Source organism: Mus caroli, unplaced genomic scaffold (assembly GCF_978045245.1).
Source record: "Mus caroli unplaced genomic scaffold, Mus_caroli_1 scaffold_11, whole genome shotgun sequence".
NCBI classification, from domain to species: Eukaryota; Metazoa; Chordata; class Mammalia; order Rodentia; family Muridae; genus Mus; species Mus caroli.
In genome coordinates this window covers 109,310,130-109,328,738 of record NW_028227266.1, presented here as the reverse complement: position 1 = coordinate 109,328,738, position 18,609 = coordinate 109,310,130, and the positions used below count along the sequence as shown (strand labels likewise).

Sequence of the window (18,609 nt, the reverse complement as noted above, 5' to 3'; positions counted from 1 at the left end):
TGGCAGGACAGGGAACCTGAGCTGAATTCTCCAAGTATGCCAGTGATGAAGGACTCAGAAGTTAGGTCAGAGTAGAAGCTCTTTAGTTTTGCTCACCTTTCTCTCTTCTTTTATCCTTGACCAGTGATCTCTCCTGTCTCATGGAAACTTACCAGGCCTCTCTGCTTCTCTAGACCCATTAGATGTCCTGGAAGTGGAATTACAGTCAGTTTTGAGTCACTGTGTAGGTGCTGATAATAGAACCCAAGGCTTCAGGAAGACCATACAATGCCCCTAACCACTGGGCCACCTCTAGTCCCTCCACCTTACTAATTATCTAGTTAGACAGGGTTTTCCTATGTAGCCTTTGATGGTCTGGAACTGATTATGTAGGCCAGGTTGGACTTGAACTCAGAGATCTGCCTGTCTCTGCTTTCTGATCACTATGTCACTCTCAAGAATTGAACTCAGGTTGTCAGCCTTGGTGACAGTGCCCTTACCTGCTAAGCTGTCTCACCAAATCCCCAGTGTATTGGTTAAGCTAGACTGGCCAGTGAGCTTAAGGGCTCTGCCTGTGGTGGCGTCCTGCCCCTGCCTCTCAGAGCTGAGGTGATGGATGCGTGCCCTGGCTCTTGTGGTGCTGGGGAACCTAAACTCACACTTGTGCAGGGGGCTTTACCGGCTTAGTCAGATTCCTACATCTCTCGTTTATTTTTGGTTGTTGTTTTGTTTTTTGTTGGTTTGGTTGGTTGGTTTCTTGAGACAGGGTTTCTCTGTGTAAGTAGCCCTGGCTGCCATAGAACTCACAGTAGACCAGGCTGGCCTTGAATTAAGAGATCCAACTCCCAAGTGCTGGGGTTAAAGGTGTACACTACCACTGCGTGGCAAAAGTACCCAGCTCCCAGCTCTTGGTCCCTTTCACACCTGAGGGGCACTTGGAATTTCTTTCCTCCTGCTTTTGTTGCTAAGGTAATTGAAGGAGGAGGGAACTTTAATGACAGAAAAATTAGCATAGAGCCTGGAGTTGGGGGTAGGGGGGAAAGGCTGGTATCCTTGGGGTTGTTATGACAACTGAGGAGGTGATGGGAAATGTGTGATCCCCATGGAAACAGGGTCAGTTACTATGGAGACCATGGCAGGGAACTCTGTTTCCATAGTGATAGGACAAGGCAAAAAAGGCTAAGGACCTTATGTTATGTGTTATGTGTTATGGGACCTTTAGGTCCTCTTTGTCCTTCAGGTAAGGGGCAGAGGCTGGCCTGGACACCCAGGCACTTATACCACTCTGCTCAGTTGCTTCTTGCTCCATGGGCAGGTTGAATCTTCCAGCTCCATCCCATGGCCTACAGTCCTTACAGTGTAGCTAGAAGCCACCTTTGGCCTGACATTGCCCTCTCTCCTCCTGGAGAGAATTTAGGCTTGAGAGGCTACGTAGTTCAGACCTATCTGACTCCAGTTCTTCTTGTCCAGACCTGGAGGAGGAGGAGGAGGGACCTCTGACTGAAAGGGATTGTCCATATTGAGCTGTGATCACTCTCCCTACTGCTTGGAGCTCTTCCCTGCCTAAGGCAGCAAGTTGGGATTGCCCTTGAGGCCTCAACTCTGCCCTGAGGCCTTTCTGCTCTTTCATTCATAGACAGGGATGGGAAGGTTGTCCTAAAATGCCCGGACAGACCGGAGTTGGGCTGACCAGAGCCCCTGGCCTGTAGCTCCCTATCATCCCACCCTTGGGCAGGTCATATGGATGCCACCAAGCTGGGCTTGTCGGTGCACTCATTTAAGCCTTGTACTTGTGAGGCAGGGGCAGGCAGATCTCTCTGTGATTTTGAAGTCAGCTTGGTCTACATAGTAAGACTCCACCAGCCCCCACAAAAGGAGATAGCCAAGGCTCAGAGAGTTTTATGTTAGGTTAACAAGCTACCCAGTGTCTAAACAGGGCCCGAGTTCCAAAACTCATACCGTCAGCCACTGATTCCACTAGTAATTAATAACCCCTACCTGTGCAGCAATGGGTTGTGTCTTCCAAAGGTTCCAGTCCTGACTGAGGGCATTTCTGAAGAGGAAACATGGAAAATAAAAGTGTGTGCAGCCTTGTGGGATGGGAACAGCGCAAGCCACGCCCTTGGACTGGAGATGAGGGCCAGCACATACACAGGGCCTCAAATGTCGGAGGGGGTCGTTGATTTGCTCTGAAGGCGGAGCCTGTGCCAGAGTGGTGACTGACTGATTGTGGGGTGGTGATGGTGATCGTGTGGTAATGGTGATGGCTGCTTGAGGCTTTCTGTACTGGGCGTGAGCTTCTTCACATAGCTTCATATAGCTTAGCGGCCCCTGTCCCTCAGGTGGAAAGCTTTCTCCCAACCAGTGCCAAATAGACTTGCCCTCAGCCCACCTCAGTTACCTCTGAGTTCTAAGAGAATGGCAGTTCCATGCCCAAGCTGGAACTACCTGTGCCTCACTAACCCTTGGGAGGGGAGCTCTCCCTCCCAATATTCTTAGAGTGTATTTGGGGCTGGTTGGGGACAGGTTAGGACGATGGCCAACATCCATCCTTCTATTTTCTCCCCTGTAGCAAGGTCCAAGTACTTCCTCCTGGGCTGAATGGCTCTTGGGTGGGCTTGGCTTGTGTGGTTGTTCCTCATCTGTCCTTAGAGTCCCCTTCAGAGCTGGAAAGGTCTGGAAGAAGCCAGTAAGGCAGAGGCTCTGAGAAAGCGATACAAGATCTCAAGCCCCACAGACACAATTTGTAGGCTCTGGACCCTGTTACAAACAGCACCACCAACCATCTTGCTCCTGCTCACTGCCCTGCCCTGCCTTCTGATCCCTGCTTCTCTAGAGACTCTGATATTTAGCACTATAGCTTCAAGCAATGGTGTTCAGGTCAGAGCTGGCCTGAGGCCTCCTAGGGAGAAAGAGTGAGGCCCAGAAGACATGGACAGGCAGCTACTCCTATCACTTGTTGTTTTGAGATTCCTTCATGCCCCTTCAGAGTTCATGAAGCCCGCCTTGATTGGCCTAGCCCTGAACCTGATTCATCCCAATTTGGAGAGTTTACAAGACTAGACAGGCTAAGGGATAGAAAGCTGGAGTCATGGGGGGGCTGAAGAGATAGCTCAGCGCTTAGGAGCACTGGCTGTTCTTCCAGAGGACCCAGGTTCAATTCCCAGCACCCACATGTCTGTATGTGGTTTGTTTGTTTGTTTCCCCTTCCAAGCCTTTTTTCCCCATCAACTAGAAGACCAAGGTGCCCAGATTCTGAGAAGCACAGATCTGGGAATCTGACCCCCTCACACAGACATACATACATACATGCAGGCAAAACACCAGTGCACATAAAAATTAATAATTATGTGTGACTTCCTCACTCTACCTAATTGTCTGAGACAGGATCTCTCACTACACCTAAAGCCTGTAAACTTGGCTGGGTGGCCTTCGAGCTCCACCGACCTGCCTGCCTCTGCCTCCCCTTGGCTGAGATTAGAACAAGCGCTGCTGATTCTGATTATGTGGTACTGGGATGGAAGTTTGGGTCTCTATGCTTACGCGCAAGCATTCTGACTGAGCCATCTCCCCAGCCCAATGTTAGGACATTTTTTTTAAACCAGAAAGGTCTATGAGGCCACTGAGGCAGAGGTCAGGGTCAGATGGCCATCTTAGCTTTCCTGGCCTAAAACAGACCTGACGTCTTCAGCCCAAAAGGTGTGGCTGGAGCTTGGTGCTGAGTCTTCTCTGAGGCTTTCCACGACCCGTAGCGGGTTTAGCAGAAATGCTCTAGAAGCCCCGATGTATTCACGCCATCTCTCTGATAGAATGTCTGAGAGGGTCACCTAAGAGAGGGGAAGGTTGATTTTGGTTCGTGGTTTGGGAGTTTTCCACCCGTGGTTGTCTGGCTTTGTTACTCGTATGTATACCTGTGACAAGGCAGAGCTATCATGAAAGAAGGGCAAGGCAGAGGGAAGCTGCTTTACCTTAAGTCAGACACAAAGGACGGGAGAATGCGCACAGGCCAGCTGTAAGTGCTCAGGGACAAGACGCGACTTCTTCATACCCTTCTGGTATGTCCCACGGCACTTCCTCCCCTTCCCAGTAGCCCAGATCACAAACCTATCAATGGATAATCCATTGACCTTTAGAGCCTTCCTGATCAAATGACTTCCCCAAAACCCCCAAAAAGCTGGGTGGTGGTTGTGGTGGTGGTGGTGGTGGCAGGGGCGTGCCTTTAATCCCAGCACTTGGACTTGGGAGGCAGAAACAGGTGGATCTCTGAGTTCGAGGCCAGCAGGGCTACACAGAGAAACACTGTGTCAAAAAGCAAGCCAAACAAACAAACAAGCAACCCTTCCCCCACCCCTCCCCCCACCCCCTTTGCATTGCCTTCAGGGTAACCGTGCAGGTAATACAGCTTCTCAGTGTCTGGGCACCTTGGTATCCTGGTGGTTGGGGAAGGCGATTGCTAGGAAGGCTTGGAAAGGGAAACAAACAGGTAAAACACAACAACAACAAAATCCAGGCCAGGGGAGGTGACTTGGTGTTTGCTTCACAAGCAGGGAGCCTGAGTCAGGCTCCTAAGAACCCATGGAAAGTGGAACATGACATCCATCACATGTTTGTGACCCTAGTGTTTGGGACAGAAACAGGCAGATCCTGGGGACTTGAGAGGCCTTGTCTCAAAAAAAAAAAAAAGGTGGAAAGTGATAGAGTCATACAGACATACAGCTCTGCTCTACACACACATACATGCATGCACCCCCCACACACACCCATGCACGCACACATGCATGCTATAAATAATAGATAAAATGGGCAAAGAAGACATCCAGACACAGTAGATAGCTGCTCCCATTAGGTTTTGGGGAGCCTGTCCCCATCTCTGCTGGCATCCGTCCAGGTCAGGGTATGCTACATGGAAGCCACAGGCAGCATAAACAAGCCAGCCATCCTCCAAACCAGTGTTCCTCAGCCTTTCACGGGATTGCCTAAGACCTTCAGAAAATGCAGATATTTCTATGATTCATAACAGTAACAAAACTGGAGTTAGGAAGTAACAAAAGTTATGCTGGGGTGAGCCCCACACCATAAGACGCTGTTTTAAAGGAACATGACATTGGGAAGGTGGAGAGGCGCTGCTCCATAAGGTTCTGGAGATCCTTCGGTGTGAGGTCCCTGCCCCCAAGAGCAGTCTCGGGGTGTAAGCACTGACTGTCATTTCTCCTCTCCTTCTTTCTCAGTGTAGTTTTGGGCTCTTCCCTAACCTGGGAAAGGAGATTGCTCTCTGGTGTTCCCTGGTTGGGCTCCAGATGTGGGGAGGGACCAATGTACAGGCCAGGTCCCACCTCCATGTCCTGGAATTGGCATTAAGTTAGGGCAAATGGCTAGCCGTACCATCAAGCAAAAGACCCAAGGAAACCAGGTGGGTGGCCAGGTCTTGGGAAAGAACAAAGATATGGGTCAGTCTTGCATATTTTCCCTAGGCTTGAGATATTAAGCCACGTCAGGAAATGTGGGTACTTTGAACGAAGGGTACCTGGCACCCTAACAGTAAAGATGGCACCCAGGGCAATGTGACCCCCACTACATATGCCATAGCCCTGCCCACAGCATCTTAGCAGCCCAGGGTGCCCCAGGGCCCCTACACATCCCTGCGGTCTGCTGGGAGGAAGCGGCTTCCCTCCCCCACCGTGACTCTGCGCTTCCTGCCCCAGCAAGGGCAAAGGAAACGGTTTTTTGTTTTTTTTTTTCTGTTGTTCACACCATAGTTTCCTTGGCGGCGCCCATACACGGGCTCAGCCACTACCCACCCCACTTGTCCATGGAACCAACTCTGGGGCCTGGGGTCCAGGTAAACAGCAAACGCGGGTAGAGGTTCCAGGGCAAGGGTGGGCTGTTGTGCAAGGACGCTGTAGTGTTGGGTGCCTGCCGTCCAACACTGTGTGTACATCCTGGGACCCATAGCACCAGAAAGTTCTCAGAAGGTGGTGGCTGCAGAACTAGGCAAAGGTGGTGGGACAGGACCCAGGTCAAAGCTCTGGGTAGAGAGCAGGTAGCTATGAATGGTAGATCGGCAGCAGCACTTAGAGCCACGCCCCATTTAAGCTCCGCCTCTGCCTGTGTCAGGTCTCTGTGGTCCCAACCATCAGAAAGGTGGGAACAAAGACCGAAGATCTAGGAGGTGACCTGTCCACACCACAGTCCTCTGGTTCTGACCTTCCATGCCCCCGCCCTGCGTCCTGCTTGACCTACATCCTCCGCCTTTCTCCGTCCCCATCACTCCACCTAGAATCCATCTATCCTCTAGGACTCCACCTTTCTCTCCCCTCTTCAGTGGGATTCTCTACCCTCTCATCCTCTTGAACTCTTCTTGTCAACAGAAGGACCTTGGTTACCTGCAGCAATGGCTGAAGGCCTTTGTGGGTGTCTTCGAGAAGACTATCTCGTTATCCTCCCTGGAACCTCGAAGGTAAGGCTGAGCCTGCACAGAGGCCAGGGCCAGGCAGGTAGGACTGCCCTTTGGCACTCAGCATCTCTCGCTCCCTCTTCCAGGCCAGAGGAGGCAGGTGCAGAAGTGCCTCTGCTACCCCTAGATGCTCTACATGCACTAGCAGAGCAGCTGGACCAGGACGACCTGGATCAAGCCCTGCTGTTGCTGAAGCTCTTTATCATCCTCTGCAGGTGGTTTCTCCCTGCTGTCCTCCCAGGGTGGCCAGAGGCACGGATGGGTGGGCCGGGGAGTGAGGGAGACTTCAGCATTAGCATAACTTCTCCTGTTCTTCACCCCCAACCCCAGGAACCTGGAGAACGTAGAGGCTGGTTGGGGCCTGGTACTGGTGCCCCGTGTGCTGGCGTTGCTCACTGGATTGATGGCTGAGGTGAGGGACCTACCTGGATTGGATAGGGCAGAGACAGCTACTGCAGGTATGGCTGCCTAACCCTCCCTCTATTCTCTGTCCCCACACTGCAGCTGAAAGGATCCCCATCCTCACAGGAGAGCCATGGGACCCAGCTAGAGAACGTGGCCCTGCATGCCCTGCTCCTTTTCGAAGGGCTCTTTGACCCTTATCAGACTTGGCGGCGCCAGCTCACTGGGTGAGACCCAGCCCTCAGACAGGGTGACCACAGGAGGCCAGGGGGAGGCAAGGGATGGGATCACTGGCCTTATGGAACTAGCCTGTGTGCAGGCTGGAGGAGAATGACCAGTGACCTGACCAGGCAGCGGTGAGAGTTCAGCTGATGGATCCCAGTGCCCAGTGTCCGGCTTCACCCCAACTCTCCCCACCCCACCCCCACCCCCCACCCCCAGGGAAGTCATCAGCTCCAAGGAGAAGAGCAAATACAAGTTCCCTCCAGCCGCCTTGCCCTGTGAATTCGGAGCCTTCTTCCAAGGTTAGGCTCCGCCCTGATTTCCCCAGGCCCCACCTGGTCCTGCCCCCAAAACCTAGTTGCCTAATCCCATCACCAGACAGGAACTCCTTGGTGGTCTGGCCTGAGACACCAGAACCTCTAACAGCCAAGTAGAAGTTTAGGGGGAGAGGAAAAAGAAAAGGCAGGCTTGGGCAAAGTCATTTTGTCCTAGGCTGAGATGAGGACTGTCTCTCAGGTGGGGTGTTGACCTGTCCCCTTAATTTCCCATCTTCCTTCACTCCTGGCTCCTCCTGGGCACTGTTCCCTGTCTAGTCTCTCTGCCCCTGTAGTCTCCACCCAGGCTCTACCTGTGTGCACCAGCTACCCCTCTGCTTCCGTATTCCTGGAGGAGTGAAGCCCAGAAGCCCTTTTGGCCATTTGTTCTCCCTGGCTGTATTCATTAACTTGTTCATCTGTCTTCTCTTCTGGGCCCCCCCTCTCCTCTCATGGGAGAGCCAGTGGCCAGCACTTGAGCAGGAAGTGGCTGGACAGAGACAAGCAGGGCTGTGGGAAGGCAGATCCTTTTGGATCATTTAGCAAGTCAGTAGTGCATGACCCCAGGAGAGCAGAACTGGGGGTAAGGTGGTTTGGGGGTAGCTGGAGCCCTCCTCCATTTCCTACAGCCTAGGCATTCTTAGAACCATCTAGATTTGTTCCCACCCATTTGTAGGACCCTCCAGTGGTAGCCTGACATCCTCAGGACTGATGCTCATTCCTCCCCACTCCTGTCCCCATCCCTATCCGGGTCCTCCTGTTCCTCCCCATGTGACTCAGACCTGGACCCATCTGCCCTCCAGGTTTCAGTTCATTGCCCAGTGCCTTTTCCAGCTTAGCTGGACAGGGACACATGTGAAGCTGTGAAGGCCCCTACTACTCCCCTGTGGTAGCCTGGTCCCCAGGTCAGAGTGCCAGGAACTCCCACTGTGACAGTGGCAGAAGTTACAGATTTGCATCTGAGAAGCTAAACCTTGAGTCTCTGTGGGGAAGGAAGCACAGTAGCTGTGTGTCACTCTGGGAAGCCCTCCTTTTTGGACATAAGGATCTAGGAAGCTGCCTAGACTCCTGGAGCTGGACCATATGTCCCTCAAGCACCACTGTAATCCCTCTAGCATACAGCCATGACATTCTGGCCTAGCTTCTGCCCCACATCCCCATGCTGGGATATCCCACCTCTTGTGCAGTCCTTTGGACCATAGTCCTACCATCTTGGTGACATTGTCCTGCCCTGCCTACTACCCAGAGAACCTGCAGGATGCAGAGCGTTTGCCTACCACGTTGCTGCTGCGGCTCATCCACCTCTTTGGTGCTGTCCTTGCAGGAGGAAAGGTAGGTTGGGTAGTGAGCCTGTGGACCAGGGGGCAGCCCTCTCAGCACCTTGCTTCTAGGTGAGTCTACTGCCATTTTTCCTCACCCATAGGCGAATGGGCAGATGGCTGTGAGTGCCGGCTCTGTGCAGGGACTGCTAGGTGTGGTGCGGGGCTGGGGCCGTGGCCCCGCTCAGGACCCCCAGCAGGTGCCACTGGCTCTGAGAGCACTAGTGGGTGCAGTGCACGTCCTGCATGCTAGCCGAGCACCACCCCGAGGACCAGAACTGCGTACCCTGCTTGAGGGTTACTTCCACATTCTCAATGCTGACTGGCCAACTAGTCCAAGTTCAAGCCCCGAAGAGGCCCTTGTCACCCTGCGGGTCAGCATGCTCGGTAGGTGTGGGCGCCCAGGCCCTGGGAAGGGGAATGCCCATGTGATGGTGGAAAGGCAGGACTGGCTGGCCAGGAGGGGAGGCAGGCTGTTTAAGGGTACCTGTAGGGGAGTCTGACTTTGACCCCTGCACAGATGCTATCCCCATGATGCTGGCGTGTGAGGACCGGCCAGTGCTACAAGCCACCTTCCTTAGCAACAATTGCTTTGAGCATCTCATTCGCCTCATCCAGAACAGCAAGGTGGGTGGGGTTCCACCCGGAGGTTGGAAGGCCTGGAACCCAGGGAGAATCACATAGAAACCCCAGGTTGCTACTGAGCAAACGTGGCTGTGGCCTGTGTTCAGTGGGAGGGCCTGGAGCCTGGGCAAGGTTTGTCCCTTCGGGTTCTGGCCCTACTCTGCTAGGAGAACTTTGACTAGGACTGTTTTCCACTGGTGCAGAACCCCGGCAGCTCCCCCTGGTCCTGTTCTAACCTCTTCTCCTCATCTCCTTCTCCTCTACTTTGCCCCTCCCCACAGCTTTACCTGCAGGCCCGGGCGCCCCCTGAGGGGGACAGTGACCTGGCTACCTGGTTACTGACTGAGCCCGATGTCCAAAAGGTACCACCCCGGGGCTGAGAAGCTCAGGCAGCAACCACCTTGGCCACCCACCCCTGGGCTCGTTATCTGACCATTTCCTGTATTCTAGAAGGGTGGATAAGTAGATACGTTGAGGCTTAACATACTTGGCAGTGAGGGTGACTCTCCCATGCCCTCTTACCCCACCTTTCAAAGTCCTGTCCTAGAGACGCAACAGGAAGTGGTCTTTTGCTTACCTGGTGTTAGAATCGGGTGTTGGGTGTGGCTGGAAGGAACCTTCGAAACTCTTACCACCTACCCCATCCCCTGATTCTCAGAAGGAGGCACAGAAGTTCAGGCACTAAGTTGTCATCACTTACCAAGGCAGTCCCTGAGGGGTCATTTCTTCTGTGGCTCCTGATGTCCTATACTAAACAGATCTGGCTTCTTAAAATGTCACATGCCTCACCATCCCAAGGGGCTTAGAAACTGCAGGGTGTCAGTGTGTGTGTCAGGGTGTGGACTGCAGCAGCATCTGTGCCCTGGCCCAGCACCTGGTGATAGAGGATTACAGGCTTCACACCTGGTCCCCACCCCAGAGCCTATGCTCTGGCCTTGTTTTCAAAAGGCAGCCTCCATGCTTATTGCCCAGTGTGACTTTTTGTGAGCTCACCTGTGCATTCAACTTCAGGTCAGGCAGAGCTAGGTGACTCCCCTGACCCTTGACTTTATTTACAGGCCAGGAGAAGGGAAGGTTGTCTGAGGTCACATCCCAGGGGAGCTTGGTAGAGCTGGGCGCAGAGGGCTCAGAGGGCTCAACCATGGCTTAGCACTTGCTATCAAGCTCTCAGCCCCTCACCCCCCAGAATGGAGTGAGCAGTGTGCTTCTGAGTCTCAGTCTCGCTAAGCTGAGACACAGTGTCCTCGCTGATTTAGGGGATGGGGGACAGGGTAGGACTTAGAGATCTCGAAGGTTCTTCTGGCTCTAATGCCCTGTGATTGATGGCCCCAATACCCCTGAATACCTGTCAATCATCCCGGGTGATGGGACACTCGATGGCTTGCTTGCACGTGTGTGTCTAACTTGGGTAGGGTTGTCGGGACTAGTACCAGTAAGCCCACCAGAGAACAGGAGGAGTGCAGAGGCAGTGTGCACCATTGGTCTGTGCCAGAGGCCCTTCCCAGCCTGAGTTTCTTTCCAGGCCTGGTAACCTTGCCCAAATCTGCCCTGGCCTTGTCTTTATGAGGCAGCTCATATGATAACAGCCCTGAAGGACCGTTAACTGTGGCCAGTGCAGTGTGAGTTGTGACTTAGCCATACCTGTCAATGCCCTGAGCTGAGACCTCTACACTGTAGGCCTCGAGGGCTATCCCAGGAACATGAGATACGAGAGCACTCCAGTTCAGGGCAACACAACTTGTGTGGCAAGGAGAGGTCCCGGTGTTCACAGGGGATTGCCGATCCATCAGATGCCCTGGACCGTGGTGTACCTGGCCCTGCACCCCTTTTACTGTTAAGTCCTGCCAGCTGTGACACCCTGGCAGCTACGTCTCCTGACTTCCCCTCTACCCCAAGGTGCTTGACCAGGACACCGATGCCATCGCAGTGCACGTGGTCAGAGTGCTGACCTGCATCATGAGTGGCTCCCCTTCGGCCAAGGTGAGGATGCTTCACTTTCTGTGATAGGAGTCAGAGGTGGAGGTCATTGTCCTCATATTTCCAAAACTGGCCTGTCACTCTTGTTCCCTGGAGAGCATGTGAGGGCCATTGTTGCTAGGGTGTAGTTCGATAGGCTTGGTGGGTGTGGTCATCAGTGTATCCTGGGAGTTGGTGTCCTAGGTCAGGGCCACGTAGGGAAAGGACACTTGTGAGCTGACCACCATCTGTAGCCTTCTGAGATGGATACAGGCCACTGCATCCTCTGTTGTCCTTGTTCTTTCTGCACTGTGACCTAAGGCAGAACTAGCTAAGGCGTTCCGCAGCCGAAGGGAATGCAAGTTGCCCACAGAACCCATAGCTTTGCTTGCTTCCACACTACTTTTCAGGAGGTGTTCAAGGAGCGCATTGGCTACCAGCACCTGCAGGAGGTCCTGCAGAGCCACGGACCCCCTACCCACCGGCTGTTGCAGGAACTACTCAACATGGTGAGGACCGGGCTTGGGGCCTGGGTCCCAAAGACAGCTGGCCTGAGCCAGTTCCCTACCCTGGAGGACTGTTAACTGTGGCCAGTGCAATGTGTGCTGTGGCTTACCCGTACATGTTGATGAGCCCTCTACACTATAGGCCTGGAGGCTATCCCAGGAACATACAGTTGACAGCTTGGCCATACTAGGCTACAAGCCAAAAGCATGGAAATTAGTAGGGCCGATTACTTGGTTTACTGATCCTGATCGTCCACTTTTGGCAAGGCACCAAGATGGGATGGCATGTGTTGCTTTCCCATACTGTGCACAACAGGAAGTGTCATAGCTGGCAAGGGGCCACCAGTGACCTGGATTGTCACGTTCTTTCCACCTACAGGCTGTGGAGGGTGACCACAGCATGCACCCGCCTCCACCAATCCGCAACGAGCAGCCAGTGCTGGTGCTGATGCAGTGGCTACCAGCACTGCCCACAGCTGAGCTGCGCCTCTTCCTGGCACAACGCCTCTGGTGGCTCTGTGACAGCTGCCCTGCCAGCCGCACCACCTGTGTGCAAGCAGGCCTGGTGGGCTACCTGTTAGAGACACTTAACACGGGGACAGCCCTGGGAGCCCGCTGCCAGGAGCAGCTATTAGCCTTGCTGCAAGCTCTGGGTCGTGTGTCACTACGGCCCTTGGAGCTGCGTCGCCTGCTGCGCCCCCCACCGGAGCTGGACTCAGAGTCAAGTGGAACTGAATCTCAGAAGGCTCGCCATGCAGGTGCCGTCATCCGGGCACTGTTGGGCATGGCCCGGCACCGGGGTCCTGCACGTGCCCTGCGCTACTTTGATCTCACGCCCAGCATGGCTGGCATCATGGTGCCGCCCGTGCAACGGTGGCCAGGAGCCGGCTTTACCTTCCATGCCTGGCTGTGTCTACAATCATCAGAGGCGGTTCCTACCTCAGCTCCCAGCCGGCCCCTCCAGCGGAAACAACTGTACAGGTGGGTAACCACCAAGGGCTAGGGACCCACGGCTAGGGTGAGCAGGAGGGAACAGGCATAACCAGTTTGCTTGCCCCCAGCTTCTTCACCAGCAGTGGCTCAGGGTTCGAAGCCTTCTTCACGGCAGCTGGCACCCTGGTGGTGGCTGTGTGCACACGGAAGGAGTATGTGACCGTGAGCTTGCCCGAAGTGTCCTTCGCGGATTCTGCCTGGGTGAGTTCCCGTCCTTCTCATGTGGCCCAGGGTGGGATGAGAGCACGGAGAGTCAAACATGGCTTGAGCCACTGTAACTTCCTTCCCTTCTAGCACTGCGTGGCCATTGTGCATGTGCCCGGGCGCCGACCCTTCAGTCAGAACCTGGTCAATGTCTTCAAAGATGGCCATCTGGTCAAGACAGTACCTCTTCGCTTTCCCTCCCTCAGTGAGGTATGCCAGGCAGGTTTGGGAGGCCATGGGTCAGTTGGAGGGGCTTGGACCAGTGTGACCTGGAACCCTGTGTATCTTCAGCCTGTACCTCTCTGAAGTACATAGTTTGGGGAGTCATCATGAGCTGGATATAGGTGGAATCCCAGGCTTTGCTGGGCAGGACCTGACTGCTCTCCCAATCCTGACCCTGCAGCCTTTCTCTTCCTGCTGTATTGGTTCTGCTGGGCACCGCACAACGACAACCACCACAGGGCTCCCCGTGTCATCAGTCTCCACAGCCTTGGCTCACACCCACCCTTCCCTCACTCGCTCCCAGTCAGTCCCAGCCTCCACAGGCCTGGGCTGGGGGCCTGGACTGGGGACCCCTCTGCAGGAGGGCAGTGTCAGCTCTACCCTTGCAGGCACCCAGGACACTCGGTGGGGAAGCCCCACATCTCTGGAGGGTGAGCTGGGAGCTGTAGCCATCTTCCATGAAGCCCTGCAACCGTCTGCCCTAAGGGTCCTGTGTAGCCTGGGTATGTAGCATCTGTTGTCGGTCATCCCCCTGCCTCTACCCCATTGTCCTGATTCTAGGGCATCAGATTTGCTAAGTGCTCAGGGGTACCCAGAGAAGATGGCACCCCTGAAAACCTGTCCTCTGGGCAGGCAGGGGAGGAGGCAAGCTATGGAGAGGGTTTTTCCAGAAGACCTAAGGTCTAAAGGTTCGGCCTTTTCTCTCCAGGGCCCAATGAGCCAGCACCCTTCAAGCCTGAGGGTGAACTACATGAGTTTGGTACCAAGTTGCTCCTCCATTATTCACCGCAGGTACTTAGGGGTTAGGGAACCCTCAGTGCCTCCTGACTCTGTCCTCTGGCTCCCACTTTCAATTTGTCTCTCCCTTCTCCATTTGATCCAGGCCTGTAAGAACAATATCTGTCTGGACCTGTCCCCTGGCCATGGGCTGGATGGCCGCCTGACAGGACATAGGGTGGAGACATGGGACGTGAAGGTACGTGCATCTATGTGTATAGTGTACACAGGGAGTGTTGGGAGCAGTGTTGGGCCCTGGCAGGGTTTGGGAGACCAGTTGGAGAGAGTCCAGGCTTAAGGCGAGACGTTGGTTGGGAACTGTCCTCTCATTCATCACTGGCCCCCTCTCCCAGGATGTGGTGAACTGCGTAGGGGGCATGGGTGTCCTGCTGCCCTTGCTGGAGCGAGTGGCTGTGCAGCCCCAGGAGGCCGAGGCCGGTCCATGTGAAACGCACGATCTCGTAGGACCTGAGCTGACCTCAGGCTGCAACACTCAGGGCCTGCTTCTCCCCCTGGGCAAGTCCTCAGGTGAGTGTCCTTCACTCCTGGACTTGGGGGTAGGGGTGGGGTGGGGAGAAAGTCTTGGTATGGTGCTGGGGATTGTGCTTGAGGTAGTGGCTTCTGGCACAGCCTTGACCAACCTCTGCCCTCTTCCTGGTGGCCGCAGAGGAACGGATGGAGAGGAACGCAGTGGCTGCCTTTCTCCTGATGCTTCGGAACTTCCTGCAGAGCCACACCGTGAATCAGGAGAGCCTGGTGCAGTGCCAGGGTCCGGCCATCATAGGAGCCCTCCTGCGCAAGGTGAGGCATGGTGCGCGGTTGGAGAGACAGGGGAGGCCTTCTGGACGGTGGGGCCTGAGTGAGCAGGCAGGAAGGTGGTTCAGGTGATGGCAGCAGCAGAAGTTGAGCCGTAGCCCTGCCTGCCTGGAGGTCGTATTTCAGAGATGGCAGCGGCCCTGAAAGGCTCTGAGCAGGGATGATTCTTCATGCCTGCCGCTGGGAAAACTGGAAACGAGTGGCTGGGACAGCAGGCAGACAGAACCTGACATCTCAGCCGGCTCTGTTTCCCTCAGGTCCCCAGTTGGGCCATGGATATGAATGTGCTCATGTCTGCCCAGCTGCTGATGGAGCAGGTGGCTGCTGATGGCGGCGGGCCCCTCCTCTACCTGCTCTATCAGCACTTGATCTTCAACCTTCACCTCTGGACCCTCAGTGACTTCGCTGTGCGCCTGGGTAGGTGAGGGGCTTGGGAAAGAGGCCTGGGTACAGGGCAGGCAGGGCGAGAAGCCACAGCCTCGCTCTATAATCTGAGAAGACATAGAGGGCGGAGCCCTGCCCTGGAGGGAGTGAAGAAGCTTTCTGCTGATGTCCACCCAGGTCACATCCAGTACATGTCTAGCATAGTCCGTGAGCACAGACAGAAACTTCGGAAGAAGTACGGAGTTCAGTTCCTCCTCGATGCTCTGCGCACGCACTACAGGTTAGGTTGGCGGGCCCCGGTGAATGTGGGAGGTCCGGCTCAGCAGAGATTGGTTTGGGGACAGGATGACGAGCTGCCCCAGCTTACCTGCCTGTTTCCCCACCCTACCCCGATTTTACCTCTCCTACCTGCTGGCTGTGCTTGTCGGACCTGCCAGCCCGCAGCGCGAGCGCCCCCTAGCGGCAGACGACCTGCGTACAGTACAGGCTTCCCTTTTGGGTCTGGTGCGTGAGTTCTTGGTTAGGAACTTCTCAGTGGAAGACATGCAGGTTGTATTGAACTTTTTGGCAGCTACCAGTGACGATGGCCAGGTAGGCTGGAGGTTGGGGAGAGTGAGGCTTGGGTGAGAGGTGTCTAGGCCAGCTGGGGAACCCATCCTAGGGTGACATTCCATGTATCCTCAGGTGGTGGGCACACTGGAGCTGTTGCTAACCCTGCTTCAGGGTTCTCCAGTGCAAGACCCCTTGGCCGCCTTCCTGCTGGAGCTGGGGAACCTTGAGGTGCTGCTCGCACTGCTGGTGCGGCCAAAGTCAACGCCCCTTTTGACTGACAGGGTCTGCAAGGTATGCCCAGCCCCCTCCTGACCTTTTAATCCCATTTACTGAGGCCGCTGGCTAGAAGCTAAGGAAACTTTAAAGCCACTTTCACAGGCCTCTTCTGGAGCCACACGCCCGTGCAGTGGCCCCTCCTATGTTAAGTCCTCTGTGATGACAGCCCCTTGGTCTCCTTCACACAGATCTTGCGAAGACTGCAGCAGAATGAGCGGCTACCTGAGCGGAACCGCCAGAGGATACGGCTGCACGACTGTGGTCTCCAGGGTCTTGTTGCTAGCTTGTCGGAAGAGAGCATTTCTCCCCAGCTCTGCCAGGGCCTTTATAAGCTGTTTATAGGGACAGGTATGACCTGGCTGGGACCAAGAGGCAGATCAGACGGAGGAGATCAGAATGCCTGCCCAGCATGCACAAGGCCTTGGATTTAATCCCTGACACAGAAACACACACACACACACACACACACACACACACACACAGGACAGGTGCAATAGAGGGGGCAGTAGCATCTGTCCGGATAGGGCTGGTGGGAAGAGGGAGTGTTCACATGGGGACAGAATTGAGGTAGTCCCCTCTACTGTGTCAGTCCCTCAGGTTGTATCTCCAGACTGCCTGAATCTCTCAGATTTGTTGGCTGTTGTACAGCTGTCCCTCCAGGCTGACCTCAGTGTCCGCCTAGACATCTGCCGTCAGGTAAGAGAAAACGTGTGGGAGATAAAAGGATAAAAAGAGGCTCCTTTTGCCTCTCTGGGGTGGGGCACCTTTGTGGGTCCCCGCTGTTAAGACCTTGGGATGGGGATCTAGGGAAGCAATCAGATGACCTCTTATTTGCTGTCCCCTGGTTTGGCAGCTCTTTCACCTCATCTATGGACAGCCAGACGTCGTTCGGCTGCTGGCCCGACAAGCTGGCTGGCAGGATGTGCTGACACGGCTGTATGTCCTCGAGGCTGCCACAGACAGTGGTCCCCCACGCTTCCTCCCAGAGCTGCCGATCTCTTCAGAGCTGGCCCTATCTCCGCCGCCCACTGAGTTGCCCGCTGACTCTTCTGAAGTCTTCCTGCCTTCCGAGTCCCCTTGCCCTGACCAGGATGCTTTCTACCAGGCCCTCTCCCCGTTCAGTACACCCTTTGACCTGGGTTTGGAACGGGCCAGCATTGGCTCAGGCAATACCGCTGGTGGTGGCAGCAGCAATGGAACTGTTACTCCGGCCAGCCAGCCTGGCACACCCTCCCCGCTGGATGGGCCACGGCCCTTCCCAACTGCCCAAGGCCGCCACAGCTCCAGTCTCTCCAACGTGCTGGAGGATGGCAGCCTGCTAGAACCCACCATCAGTGGGGATGATACCTCGAATACGAGCAACCCCCAGGTGAGGCGGCCACCTTCTGACATTGCACTGTGTCTGGAGAGGACACCTCAGGAATGGAGAGTTGGCAGTGTGGTCTTTCCAAAGATGCGGTCTAATACCAGGGCTGGTACTGTCATGTAGTTGTGTTAAGCCTGAGAGAGGAGAGCAGCAGCCACATAGGGCCCAGGCTTTGTAGGGCCTACAGATAGAATAGACTGTCTTCTCTAGAGGAAGAGGCAGTGCTCTTAGCTGCTGAGCCACCTCTCCAGCCCCACTTCTCTTTGAGAATTCCTAGGCAGCCTTGAAGACTTAGAGTAAGGCATTTGTGAATATCTCCTCTCTGAAGTCCAACAGAACCCCAGGTTTTCCCCCAGAGTTCAGAAAGTGGCTGAAACCCTTAGGCCATTTTTCTAAGGCCTTGGTGCCAGTCTGGCTGTTTGCCGAATGCTGCCTCTCTTTATTCCTGCCTGTGGGTAGACAGGGGGTGCTGAGCAGAGATTCCCCTCCCCCACAGCCTGCAGCCCACACCACCTTCCTGTCCCCACAGCAAACCCCTGAAGAGGAGCTGTGCAACTTACTCACCAACGTGCTATTCTCAGTGACGTGGCGGGGCGTGGAGGGCAGTGCGGAGGCTGCCTGGCGGGAGCGTGGCCAGGTCTTCTCGGTGCTTACCCAGCTGGGGGCCTCTGCCACACTTGTGCGACCACCAGACTGCATCAAGCGCAGGTAAGAGGTCTGTGTCAGGAGGCGATGGGTCTCTGGGAGCCAGGAAATTGCAAGGTCGGTACTGAGTCCCTCTCTTGGCCAGCCTCCTAGAGATGATGTTAGAGTCAGCCCTGACCGACATCAAGGAGGCTCCCCCAGGAGGCCTGGCCAACCTTTCCCAGCAGGCACTGTGGCTACTCCGTTTACTACAGGATTTCCTGTGCGCTGAGGGCCACGGTAACCAGGAGCTGTGGAGTGAGAAGGTACGATTATTCGGAGGGGTGGGAGCCACACACATTCTGTGTCCTTATAACATGAGGGTGTCTAGTTTAGGAAATGGGAGGGTACACAGGGCAGTCTTGGATACATCAGCGTTGGTATCTATCAGCCTGTCTAGTCAGGCCAAGCATTCAGTGGATGGCAGTGTTGGAGTTGGGCTGGGTATACCTTACAGTGAGTGACCTTGACTCAAACCTTACTTAGCCTCCAGCACAAACTTTACCTTGTTTTCTCCCCCAAAATCCCTGTCCTTGTTATGGCAACATGCTGGAAATAT

At 54.9% G+C, this 18,609-nt stretch overlaps 1 protein-coding gene across 3 annotated transcripts in view; it reads left to right on the top strand.

Moving 5' to 3' along the window:
- Positions 1 to 18,609, top strand: part of Nbeal2 (neurobeachin like 2) — a 29,751-nt gene that overhangs the window by 3,155 nt on the left and 7,987 nt on the right. For 2 of the 3 annotated variants that reach the window (XR_015044502.1, XM_021171375.3), the window contains exons 2-29: positions 6,348 to 6,436; positions 6,520 to 6,648; positions 6,764 to 6,845; positions 6,938 to 7,062; positions 7,277 to 7,359; positions 8,618 to 8,703; positions 8,795 to 9,077; positions 9,211 to 9,317; positions 9,596 to 9,676; positions 11,211 to 11,294; positions 11,681 to 11,779; positions 12,156 to 12,757; positions 12,838 to 12,970; positions 13,064 to 13,183; positions 13,377 to 13,698; positions 13,905 to 13,987; positions 14,079 to 14,171; positions 14,326 to 14,500; positions 14,640 to 14,773; positions 15,046 to 15,205; positions 15,350 to 15,452; positions 15,610 to 15,763; positions 15,857 to 16,015; positions 16,189 to 16,348; positions 16,590 to 16,696; positions 16,854 to 17,369; positions 17,896 to 18,074; positions 18,157 to 18,316. Coding sequence is in view for 2 of the 3 variants with exons in the window: in XM_021171375.3 (XP_021027034.1) it covers positions 6,348 to 6,436; positions 6,520 to 6,648; positions 6,764 to 6,845; positions 6,938 to 7,062; positions 7,277 to 7,359; positions 8,618 to 8,703; positions 8,795 to 9,077; positions 9,211 to 9,317; positions 9,596 to 9,676; positions 11,211 to 11,294; positions 11,681 to 11,779; positions 12,156 to 12,757; positions 12,838 to 12,970; positions 13,064 to 13,183; positions 13,377 to 13,698; positions 13,905 to 13,987; positions 14,079 to 14,171; positions 14,326 to 14,500; positions 14,640 to 14,773; positions 15,046 to 15,205; positions 15,350 to 15,452; positions 15,610 to 15,763; positions 15,857 to 16,015; positions 16,189 to 16,348; positions 16,590 to 16,696; positions 16,854 to 17,369; positions 17,896 to 18,074; positions 18,157 to 18,316 (4,608 nt within the window). In the remaining variant the exon portion in view is untranslated. The remainder of the gene's footprint in view (positions 1 to 6,347; positions 6,437 to 6,519; positions 6,649 to 6,763; positions 6,846 to 6,937; positions 7,063 to 7,276; positions 7,360 to 8,617; positions 8,704 to 8,794; positions 9,078 to 9,210; positions 9,318 to 9,595; positions 9,677 to 11,210; positions 11,295 to 11,680; positions 11,780 to 12,155; positions 12,758 to 12,837; positions 12,971 to 13,063; positions 13,184 to 13,376; positions 13,699 to 13,904; positions 13,988 to 14,078; positions 14,172 to 14,325; positions 14,501 to 14,639; positions 14,774 to 15,045; positions 15,206 to 15,349; positions 15,453 to 15,609; positions 15,764 to 15,856; positions 16,016 to 16,188; positions 16,349 to 16,589; positions 16,697 to 16,853; positions 17,370 to 17,895; positions 18,075 to 18,156; positions 18,317 to 18,609) is intronic. The other variant, XM_021171377.3, reaches the window with a different exon arrangement.